The 12,527-nt window shown below is 41.7% G+C and overlaps 1 protein-coding gene across 4 annotated transcripts in view; it reads right to left on the bottom strand.

Annotated features, from left to right (window-relative positions):
- LOC111874882 (protein O-mannosyl-transferase TMTC1) overlaps window positions 1-12,527 on the bottom strand; it is a 339,223-nt gene that overhangs the window by 9,395 nt on the left and 317,301 nt on the right. For all 4 annotated transcript variants that reach the window (XM_033755644.1, XM_023870740.2, XM_033755642.1 and 1 more), the window contains one exon: window positions 297-511. In XM_033755644.1, coding sequence (XP_033611535.1) covers window positions 297-511 — 215 coding nt within the window. The remainder of the gene's footprint in view (window positions 1-296; window positions 512-12,527) is intronic.

Raw genomic sequence — 12,527 nt, 5'->3', positions numbered from 1 at the left:
ATTAAGATGGCTGTAATATCACGCGGTCTGGTAAATTAATTCTAGCAGACCGCATGACGTCAAGTTAAAAACTACAGTAATCTTCATCCGACGCTATGCAGTCTTGATACTGATAGCGAAATTCTATGCCCTACGGAAAAAATATTCACAAACATCGCCGTAAGAACATCAAGTCTGTCATCTCTTACTTACTTAAAATGTCAGAGGAAAACAAAGTAAATTCAGTGTTTGGCGTGTACATTTTATGATTCCATACATTTCATTTGACATATCTAGTAAAGTACAATAAGCCTTACCTTGCTCATGAAGCCAGGCGGCTAGCTCCGCCAGATGGTCTGGGCTGTTGGGCTGCAGGCGGGCTACGTGACGGAGGAGACGCCCTACAGCAGGGCCCCGTCCTTCCTGACCCTGGTACAGCCTCGCCAGTAGCAGGTAGGCTGGAGTGTACGCAGCGTCGAGACGTACACAGCGCTCCAACATACGAGCAGCCTCCTCGCTGCGGTTCACTTTTCTGTGGAGCAAAACAAATGCCGGTCACTCTTAATGCTGCGGCCACTTGGCCACTAATCATGATGCATACACTTGACATCGGTTCACGTTGGTCATGTTCACCCGGTCACTCAACTCCTACTTAGTCACTCCTCAGGCCGCGCCATAGCTCAAGCGGTTAATCGCTGGCTTCACATCGCGGCGGCCCGGGTTCGATCCCGGGGCTGGTCAAGTGGGATTTGTGGTGGACGAAGTGGCGCTGGGGCGGGTTTTCTCCGAGTACTTCGGTTTCCCCTGCCAATCTTCATTCTACCAAATTCTCCATCATCATAATCACCCGGGGCAGGCTACAATAGGCCAATCAGTGATCGCCGTGCCGAGTGGACCCAACTGGACTCCACCCCCCCCTAAGCAAATTTAATTTTTAGTCACTCCTCATTCAAGTGTCTTCCTACAGATATTTCCTCTTTATGTTACTCTCGAAATGGGCGATCAGTTCTGAAATCCAAATCCTGTATCATCCTGAGAAGTTAGGTCTGTTCTCATGTTGAAGGCATTCTATAATTCCTCATTCTGAAGAGAGTGCCATTTTACACATACGCATCAAAAAATGTCAGCACTTCATACAATGTCATAAATCAATCGAATGAGGTAGCCTCGTTACTAGGCAACCTACACATGCCAAGCCATATATAGCCAGGGGACACACGGCCGTCCAAATACGCAAACAGAAACACAGTGCCACAAAGCAGTACTTCCATATCTCCACAGTCTGCAGACACATCATAGCACATCCTGCAGAAACTTTTCACTTCTTGTGTTGAAGACACACCATACCTCATCCTGCAAAATCTTATCACATCTCTTGGACGTAGACACATAATAAATTCTCATCCTGCAGAAATAGAACGTTTCTCGGGATGCAGACACGTCATAACTCCTCGTCGGGCAGAAACTTGACATTTTTCACGATGAAGACACGTAACTTCTCGTCATGCAGAAACTTGACATTTCTCACGATGCAGACACGCCTTAACTCCTCGTAGTGCAGAAACTTGACATTTCTCATGATGCAGACGCGCCTTAACTCCTCGTCGTGCTGAAAATTTACACTTCTTGTGACCCACACACTTGTACGGGCACTGACTCCGGCATACACTCGTGTAAAATTCTTATGGTAATCAGTCATCAGTGTATCGTCCAGTACAAAGTGTAATTCATCATACAATCTTTCTTTCTTTTCTGTGGCGCTACAGCCCCAATTTGGGCCTTGGCCTACCTCCATGAAACTCTCCGTTTCACTTCGGCTTACTAGATCTTACACATTCGGTAGGACTCCTTGGGCGAGTGATCAGCTCGTCGCAAGGCCTCTACCTGTAGACAAACACAGAAAAACGCACACAAAATCTATGCCCTGAGTGGGATTGGAACCCACGATCCCGGCTTCCGAGCGAGCGAAGACAGTGCATGCCTTAGACCGCTCGGCTACCGTGACCGGCCAATTCATCATACAATAGTTGTACATAAATATGACCACATTTGAATTTTATTTTCGAACTCCGTTGCAATTGTCAATAATTTATACTTATACTGTTGAAATAACATATTAGTTAATCAAATAATTAAGGACCCCGAGATGCAAACACTTCTGAACTAAATCTGTCACTGGACACTATTTCTGAAATTGTTTCCACAAATTTCCCATCTTCACTGCCTGCATACATAAGATTTACCTTACTGTTATCTATCCATCTCATAGTTAATTTACGAAGTGACCGTTTATCAAGACGTTTCCCCCCCAAAAAATTATACATTCGTTTTTTCCCATATAAGACTTTTCTTCCAGTTATAGTTTTTTCCTAGACGCAAGTGACCTCAACAACACTAGACGACCCACATAATTATCTATGTCCACTTACTTCATCCCTCGTATGTCAACTATTTTCCTGAAGTCTTTACTTTTAAAAAAATTGTAATTTATTATCATTACTGCAAGTATGAGCTGGGATAATAACATGATCTAATTAAATTATTAAAAAGAAAGGGGGGGTTCAAGGTTGTAACCTCACATTTCACAGAAATAAAAAAATCAATATATTTCAATATTTATCCTTTTAAGTATATGTTTGCGAAAGCATAAAGCATTTCAACAACAACTTTTGCGCAATAATTTTTGTACCAATGCAAATAATATCAATAAGGCATAAATATGCTAATAGACTTACGACAATTGATGTGAAAGTAATTTGAAGAAAATTTATGTTTTATATTTATTTATGTTTTGTTAAGCAATCTTATTATCTGACAATACTGTCCTTTGATATATCATACCATGCATTGTGGTAAATACTGCCAACGTTTCGGAGGAACCTACTGCTGTTATTTTCAGTGTACGTGGAATACCACGAAGAACAGAGGAACATATTCCTCCAGAAAGTTGATACCTCCCGACGTAACTACGCAGCTTCACATCCCAAATGATAGTACTCATCTTTAAGTGTACTATCTTTGAGTAAAGGCTTGCAGACATCTCGGAAGGGAGTACTGCTTCCATCTTCAGGGTCTTAGAGTAAGCCATTCGAGTCCCCAATAAAAAAACAAGCACAGAACTTCCTTCTCGCTGTCTGTTTCATGTTATTATTATTATTGGAGGGGGTGGGTTTCCCCATTCACCGCGACCAGTTGTTTATCTATTGTACGTCCCCCTTTAATATTCTACCAGTCTCCATACCCTACCAGTACTGGTGCGTGCTATCAGCCCCGTTGAGCCAACGAGGTCGGCCCTTGGTACCTTGATACTTCCCCCATCTACCAGAGGCATTGGGCACTATTTGGGCGGGAAATTGTTGCCTAATTTAGCTCAGATGTCTCCTAGAGACGTGCCGAAGAGCTATGACACAGGACACACGGCTTAAAGTCCCTCCCGGAGGACTTGTTCCCCGAATTTTTCGCCCTTAAAAACTGCACGACCTCCGCCGGGTTTGGACCCGCGTACGTTGAGTCATAAGGTGGGAACGTTACTCCTAGACAACGGAGGTCGCTGTCTGTTTCATGTTAGTTGCATGTTTAGCTTACAGTTCGACAGTGATGATCGAGACGGTACGTTCCTCCGAAACGCCGATAAATTTCAACCAGGCTACAGTGCATTATATCCCAGTACTCAGAATCGTCGCCGTGAGTACCTCACCACTGCTATATCCCACAGGTACAGGTTCATGCCCGATACAATGTCACGAACTGAACATTTTTTCATGGTTTCCTTCTTAACAACTTGCTTGACTGTTAATCTCGTATTCTGGTTTTTATATCCACAAATAATCACCCTGTGTCCATTCCGACGGTTAACTGTATTATGAAATTAAATTGAGTGTCGGTTTTTGCTTCAACACATAAAAATGCAAAACCAAATTGAGACATACTTTTTATCCTGAGCTAACCGCTGTAAAATACAGCAGGTTCTGCATCAAATTAACTTGACTCTTGTTTATATTTTTAATTAAGAGATGGTAGTGTAGTAGATTATAAAACCACAGGATTTCAGGATTTCGAAGAAGATTAATTCAGTTTACTTAGTGACTACATATTACGTTTGGTATTTGTCCAGAATTTAGCTCACTTTATGACCTGAATGGAAGAGCAACGAGGTGGAATAGGTATAAACGTTTTGCTGTTATTCCTGTTCAAATGTAATATCCGTCTTTAGAGATGAGTGATTTAAGAGACGATCAATGCGTAATGGAAAGGACTCGAACTCACTAAGATGCTGTAAACACAGCCCAATTTATTTTCCATACAATTCCTGCTTATCTCTGCCATACTGCATGACTGAAGCTACAGACAGAAGCAGAGGACTTACCTTTGTAGTGACTTAATGAGGCAGAATCGATTCGGGTAATATACCAAGGACCTTAGTAGCGTTAGGTACGTAATGAAGATTATTATCTTTTCAGATATATTACTGTGACATCTGGTGGAAGTTTATCGACGTTTTGGAGGTACATACTGCCTCAATCTTCAGGGATGACGAGTAAGCTGAAGAAAAAGAAGAGTTTATGTGACTACAGAGGTGCGACAGCCGGAAATGGTTCTCTTGTTCTGTCAAAGACTCCGTTTCCGGTCTCCATTCCCAATATCCGTTCTAGGTCTCCCTTGCACTCGGAAGTGGCTCAAACTTCTCCCATGATTTTTCACTTTCATCTACTCTTCTGCTATTCTTGTTCTCCCTTTCTCCCTCCTCAACTTCTCTCTTCTGCTCAGAACATAGTTCACAATCTAAACCTTTACCTTTTTCACTTCCTAAAGCTTTACCCTCCCACAAAACGTACGCCTACAAGGACGATGTATAGAAACCTTCAAAGCCGGAAACAGTTTTCTATCCCCCTTAAACGCAGTGCCCCCTCCTCCTTTTATCTTCTTATTTTCTGTCCCTCTCCCACTCTTTATCCAGCTTACTTCAAGCTTGGAGACGAGGCAGAATATTCCTTCTAAAGTCCGGTAACTTACTATGGCTGCTATATGCTTCTTGCTGGTTGTTTGTTCAACTAACTCTTTCGACTATGAAGATAAATACAGCATGTACCTATGAAATCTCGGTATAATTCCATCGGGGTACACAGCGCCACACCTTAGGAAACCATTGCTCATAGTCACAGCTGTGAAAACTTTAAACCTAACAAACGTAATATTATTAGCTCGGCAATGAAACACGTTGCAATGAAAAGGGTTTTGTGTATATGAAGCTTGTTACCTCCACTTGCTCCGTCGAATACGCTAATTATTCTGATTACGGTGTATGAAATGTACCAGTTAACTGCAACATGCATAGAAAATACACACCATACATATATTGTGGCGTACAAATCTGTTACTAAGTGATGACTCTGTAAACAGCGACTGTTTCTGGGAAACGGCTCGGTTAACAGGTTCCCGTTGCTAGGCAGCAGATTCTTAATTTGCAACAGTTGAACTATAACAATGGAAACTGAAAGATTCTGCTTGGTCCGTGCCGAGATGTTATATGAAGCAAAGGAAAAAGTCGGTTTAGTTGAGTTCTGAACGGGAGGCTGTGAAGAGTGGACCTGAGCGCGTGAAGCTGAAGAATCTAGAAGCTGTTGCCAGGAAAAGGCTGAAAAAAAGCCTTACCATACTTTACGCTTTCTTCCGACTGACCATGCAGGATAAATAATAATAATACGTCACAAAATAAAGCATGAAAAATCTATGCAGAAGACTGAATTCCGTGTTTGCAATAAGACAAAGAACAATAAAAATTCAGTAATTAAAGTTTAAGATATTATACCACCTGAAAATGGTCAATATAGGTCGAAACATGGAATAGATTTTTAACAAACATTGAGTAGCACAAAAAATATGGCTCTATACATCCACTCCTCCATACGCCTCATGGCGTAGTGCTTAATTAGCTAAGCACAGGGACAATTTTATGTTAGTAAAAATAGTAGTGATGATTGTTTTAAAAAGGTAAAACATAATTTTCTCGATAGTTAGACATTAATAAGTTATTCTCGTTCATGTCTTTAGATCCAATTGTACCCATTTTCATTGCTTAAAATTAGAATTCAGACACAAGCCATTGTTGGGTTCGAATGAAGTCATCACAGTCCCTGTTTTCCGCTTGCTTCTTCTTGTTCCTTTTTTTGCTTTGCTTAGTTTTTGACATTAAATATGACGATGTTCTCCGAAACGTCGGTGGACTCATTCCGAATTTCACTGCGTCAAAACCCCAGACTACCGTGCTCTTCATAAGCCATTCTTGTTCGAAAGAAAGTCAGTTAATAAAAAAGCAAACTAAATATCTATTTCATGCCGGATCGTGTTGGTGGTGTGACTGACTTACCGCGCTTTGCGTTTCGTTACTGGATGTAATAAAGCAGACCCCCCCTCCCCCGATTTCCCTCAGCCCTTGTAACAAGGTTCAACCGTCCTCATACGCCTCGCGCCGCTGTTATTTTTAATAACCTGCATCCTGTTATATTCCGCCTGTGATGATAATGATAATGGTGAAAATCACCACGATGCTCAGGGGTGGTGACGGTACTATGCATTAAAAACACACTTTTTGAAATATTTGGTTGGATATTTGTCAAAAATAAATCTTGCGCTCTGTCTACACTCTAACAGTAATAGCTCAGTCGGTATAGTGCCTACGCTATGGGTTGAGCCAGTTTCTCATATATATATATACACACACACACACACACACCATGTTTTCGTGATCAAGGGGTGCCCAAAACGTGAAAATCCCTCAAATCACTATGACTATTTCCTCAGGTATATATTAATTATATGTAAAGTGAAGCTTATAAGAAAGATCTCCATGGATTCTATGTCTCCGCTTTTCACTTTTGAACTAGCGGACTAAGTTTTCATAAAATTCCGTATAAACGCTATGCCATTAGTAGCCACATGAACTGCGCAATTCTTAACTTGCCGCGCGACTGACAATCCACCGTCTAAAGCATGCTTCAACTTACATCATCACTACCATCATTATCATCATGCAGTCATTATAAACTTAAAATATTGTAACGTATAGACCCGCTGCTGAGCGGTGACCATGTGAACAACAGCCTTTACTTGTTAACGGCCCGTAAACACGTCAATAATAACCGAGCTATCGCTAGGCAATGGCTCGGTAAACGAGTTTCCGCGGTAACGGATAAGCATGCAAATGTTGAGGTATTGTTGAACTGTAACAATTTAAACGGTGTTTTCTATGTGGTTCATGCTGAAATGTTACGAGCAGGGTAAGTCGAGTTGAGGAGTTGATGGTTGGCAGGAAGTCCTGCAGAGGAGGCTGTAAGGAGAAGAATTTGTGTGTGCTGTAGTAGAGTGATATTTCGAGTGTGTAATTCATTGAGACTGCTATAGTTCCTGTTTTAAAATCCACTGCCAGGAAACGGCTAGTGGAGACCGTAATAGATTGCGGACACTAGTGTAATGTAAAGTGTGGAAACAGCACATCCCAAATACGTGACAATCTACTTCAAAAATATATTTTAACCAAACTTACAGTATCGGAAATACCAGTGCGCACAAAGGACTTTTGGATTCTAAAGTACCATCTAGTGTAACTAATTATTTAATCAGTAGATCATTCTAATGAACGAAAAGTATCGGTTAATTATGATCACACTGAACAGTGTCAAGACAATTACATATAACGTAAGAAGGGAAGTTTACATTAGGCGTACATAAATTGATAATAGCGTAATTAATTCATCAATTATAACACGTAATAGTTACAAAGTCAAAGTCAACTTGCCACTGACGGTCAGTCAGTCAGTCAGTAAGTCTTAGTGTCGAGCCCCATCTGGGGCTCATGACCAGATATTAATAATTACGATTTGACAGTTAAGGTCTTATTTTTGTTGGGCGCCCTCTCTGACGAGAGGACGGGTCTGTCTTTTGTATATGCTGCTGGCCCTTGCCAGCGCGGTCTTTCTCGGGTCCGAGTCCCTTGGGACTCGCGACCATATTTTACTGTCTCAGATTTGAGACTTCACTTTTCATCGCCTCCTACGACTCGCAGGGTCACGGTGGAGGTATTCGACCCCGCATCCACACGGGGTGTAGTTAGAAATTTTACTTATTGAATAAATATGCGCCAGTTACTTTATGTTATCTATTTATTATAGACTCAACCGGTCACGGTAGCCGAGCGGTCTAAGGCATGTACTGTCTTAGTTCGCTCGGAAGCCGGGATCGTGGGCTCGAATGCCACACAAAGCATAAATGTTTGGTATGTGTATGTGTTTATTCTACGTCTGTGTTGTCCTATGTTTATGTAGAGGCCTTGCGACGAGCTGATCTCCAGTCCAAGGAGTCACATCATCTGTAAAATGATAACAATAAAGTACAACCTCGACAGCGTAGGGTATAAGAGGAACGGACAAAATAAGGATAAATATTCCTTACGTGCTTCAGTATTTTAGGGCCTTCATGAGACCCTTACCTGTTAAAGAATAAATTGTTTAGTATACATTAACCCTATCACTAATATTTACATTTAAATATATTTGTAACTGATAGTGATGCGTTTTATTGCTCATGTATGAATTGCGGATTAACCGAGAAATGTGTAGACATTCTGGTTTCTGCTGTGTTGCTTTCTCCACGCACATTTCGCACAGAACATGATTCACATTATATGAGCACTTTGTCGCCTGTCCATCCCTTGCTACGGTGTGCGGTGTGCCGGGGATGTGGTCGCTGTCTGAGGTGATACAGCAAGTACAATAATAAAGGCCAAAAGTAAAGTTATCCCTGGCTTAATTAATTAAGCACCACACCATGAAAGCATAAAGGGGAATGGAGGTATAACTCATTCTTGACATCAGCAATAGTTGGAGGTGAGTGGTCAGCTTCACGCCCCGGTCGCTTCACCTACGAGTAAAGAGCCTTCGGTGTCCATTTGATAGGAGGCTGGGTGGACCCTAGAGCCGGCATAAACAATGCGGGATAGAGAAAAATCTCTTTCTTGTGCCGCGAATTGAACCCCGGCTCTGCTGCCAGTAACCTGACACTATACCGACTGAGCTACCCCAGTTCTAACTAAAGCCATCCTTGAAAAAGTTCGTTGAGATACATTGGGTTGTGAGACGTCGAGGCTCCCACATTTCCTAGACAATCTTTTCACAGATGGCGGTGAGGTTACCAACCTTATGTGCCAGGCGCCCTTTACCCCGAGAAAGATTCCTTGTACTCAACTATGTTAGAGGTTGAGTCGAACCCAGGGCCGTAGTGCGGCTGGGAGGATTAGGTCAATTAAAAATAAATCGAATTACCTCATCGGGAATCAAACTCGCGATCTTCTTACTTGTAGCATAGTGCCTCGACCATAGTAGAGTTCTTAATAGCTATATGTTATACTTGTTGGCTTTTACTACTTCAATAAAATAGAAGTTTAACGGTTGAAATGTGTCATAAAAATTTCACATAAATTATTTAAAAGTTGTCCACAGATCAATGTTAGAATAACATTGACTTTTAAGAACAGAGTAATACTGAATGACAATGATATGTAAAGGCAGAGTAATTAGTGTTTGTATACGAAATTATCTGTGGCTTCTGTCTGTCTCTTGTGGCATATCTTTTGGTAGACTTCTGTGTCTATCGGGGGTGCTCAGCTCTACACGGTACTTTTGAATGTGAATACTGCACCGTTAACAATGGCCTTTATTAAACAAAGGACTCTTCCTTGCGTACTCAAGGCATCACGTAACTTCAAACATGTTTTAGACAAACAATAATTTCTGTTGTTATGCTTCAAAATATGAATAATCCGCAGTCGGAATTTATCGCGTCTGGATACGATCTATTTGTGCTGCATTGACACTAAAGGCAATTGGATTGATGTTTACGTGAGAAAAGTTGCGCCTACAGAACAGGAAAAGAAACTTGTCATCGGTTACTTCGTGTTGTAGCTTGCGTTATATATCCGGTTATAGTGTGAAATGTCTGCCATCACAGTGGCAACCAATCACCCTGCAATAAGGTTCAGACGGAACGGACGAACTATCGTTATATTAAACACAAACTCAGAAAACGTAAATGTAAAACGCAATTATTACGTATGAATGACGTAATGAGTGACGTTTAGAACACAACGCGTTACATAATACTGACATATCACTAAGAGATTTTAAGTATTGTGGTATATTTGTTCAAGGCATGAACAGTGAAGCTAACAGATATAGCTGTTGCTAGCGAACGACTCTGCAAACACGCCCGTTGCTGGACAACAGATCCGTAACACGTAATAGAGTAACTGGGAAGCGGTAATCTCTACGCAGTCCAAGCGGTGGCTACGTGATGCCACAACAGACGAACTGAAAAGAGACGTGTTTTCTGTGCGGTCAGTGCCGAGGTGTTATAAGCAGGGCAAGTCTAGAGTTTAGATAGTTGTGAGGCAATCGCAGGCCAATCAGGATGTGAACAAGGAAGCTGAGGAAGCTACAGCATTAGAAGCCATCACCAGGCGACAACCGGTTAAGATACTGCAGACTGAGATGATTTCGTACTTGGTGTAGTGAACTGCAGAGTGTTTGAATTATCGTCAGCGCTATAGATATTTTAATTATGCTCTACAAGAGGTCAATAAATCCAATTACAAATCCAAACCCTTTCTACAGGCACTCAACTGGCTTTGCTTGAATCATTATCATTATCATTGACAAAACAGCCCTTTTTGAGCCACAGCCTTCCTCAGAAGTCTCTATCAGATTAGCTTTTCCTGCTGGAAATAAGACCATCCCGTCTTCATTTATTTGGTTTTCACAACAGTAAATTTTATTGACAGAGCAAAGTCGTCAGCCTTGCGTCCAGCCCCCAACCTGGAGGACCAAGTCTCCATATTTATGTCTCAAGTGATAGCTACACCCCCAGGCACTAGGGTCCCTTTTCGTCGCCTCTTACGGCTCGCAGGAATTCGGTGGTGGTATTGTAACTTGCCTTCACGCGCGCCGGCTTTCCTAGAGTGGAATTATATTGATTGTCGTGTTGCACATTCACTTACGTAATATCAACTAAACATACTTCATAAACTCTGGGAGTCTGCTGGAATGTATGACTAGAGAGGTCCTCACGGCGACGGCTGTCGAGAGCACTCTCTCCTTTGATGTAATTCAATGTATTCGATAGAAATTCGCCGATGTTTCGCGTGAATGTACTGTCACCATCTTAACGATAAAAGAGTAAACCACACAAGTACAGTTGGTCTCACTTCGTGTACTTTTGATCCCGAAGATTTGGGCAGGACATTTCTCCGATACTTAGATTGTCTACTATACGAATACTCAGTAGCTGGTTCTGCCCAATTAGAAAATTGCTTAACATTTTTCAATGAACTCTTACGATGGAGAATTTTACTAAAATATCAAGCAGGCCTCCTACGATTAAGATGATGATGATGATGATGATGATGATGATAGTAATAATAAAGAAAATTAAAACCATCCCCGTAACAGGCCGTTGAGACCCATTGGGTTATGAGATGCTGAGGCTCCCACATTTTTTAAGCAATCGGCTCGCAGATGGGGGTGAAGTTGTCAGCCTTACGCGCCGGCAGCCCTTTACCTCCAGGAAGATTCCTGGTACTCATTTCTGTTAGAGACTGAGTCGATCTCAGGGCCATAGTGCGGTTGAAATTGAAAAATCCAAAGACCTTATCGGGAATCTAACCCGCGACCTTCCGGCTTGTAGCACAGTGCCTCAACCAACTACTTTACCGCGTGCTCCAATAATAATAATAACGATAATAAAACGGCTCTTAGAACTTACTGATAGAACAGCCGCAAATGGATTCTAGGCTGAGCCAAAACCACTCAAATTGTTTGAAATTCTTCACTACGATCAATTTTAATAATATTTTCCCTACCCAAGATTAAGCAATCCAAGTTGAATTTGTGGCCGTATATTCACACTTAAAATATTTTAGATCTGACGGCATCAGACAGACCAAAAGCAACAGAATGTGTTCCTCTAAACAGCAACAATATTTTCAGGATAGGTATACAGGATTGCAATGAACAGTGTAGTTAAGAACAACGCCGAAGAGTCTCTAGTATTTAATGATGAGATGTGCTTGTGTATTTAGGGATGACGAGTGGGATACGAGGGTTGTTAGTGGAGAGGGTGTTATTAAGGGGAAAAGCTGGAAGGATCGAGAGTAAGGACAGCCTCTAATTGCGGGAGCAATTTCTGGTGCTCCTGATTTCAGTTAGAGGTAACCTCTGATGCAACGAAGCGCGTGATGCTCTGTGGTAATGTTGTGGTACCAGTCAAAACTGCCATATGCAATCAAGTGACCATGAGTGCACAAGCGCTCGCATATGCAGGTGCATTTTCACACGTCCGTGTCAAATCTTGCATGACGGATCAATGCAATGAAAACTGTGGATTTCAGCCGGGTAACAGCGGAAACTCAGGTCACTCCATTTCTGTGTTCAACAGAATCCCTGTATGGAGATTTTGGTTACAATAGTCTCGAGAAAAATTTAAGTAACTTCCAAATATTG

This window comes from Cryptotermes secundus, unplaced genomic scaffold (assembly GCF_002891405.2).
Source record: "Cryptotermes secundus unplaced genomic scaffold, Csec_1.0 scaffold160, whole genome shotgun sequence".
NCBI classification, from domain to species: Eukaryota; Metazoa; Arthropoda; class Insecta; order Blattodea; family Kalotermitidae; genus Cryptotermes; species Cryptotermes secundus.
The sequence above is the reverse complement of the archived record's forward strand: the minus strand, read 5'-3'. Positions and strand labels throughout refer to the sequence as shown.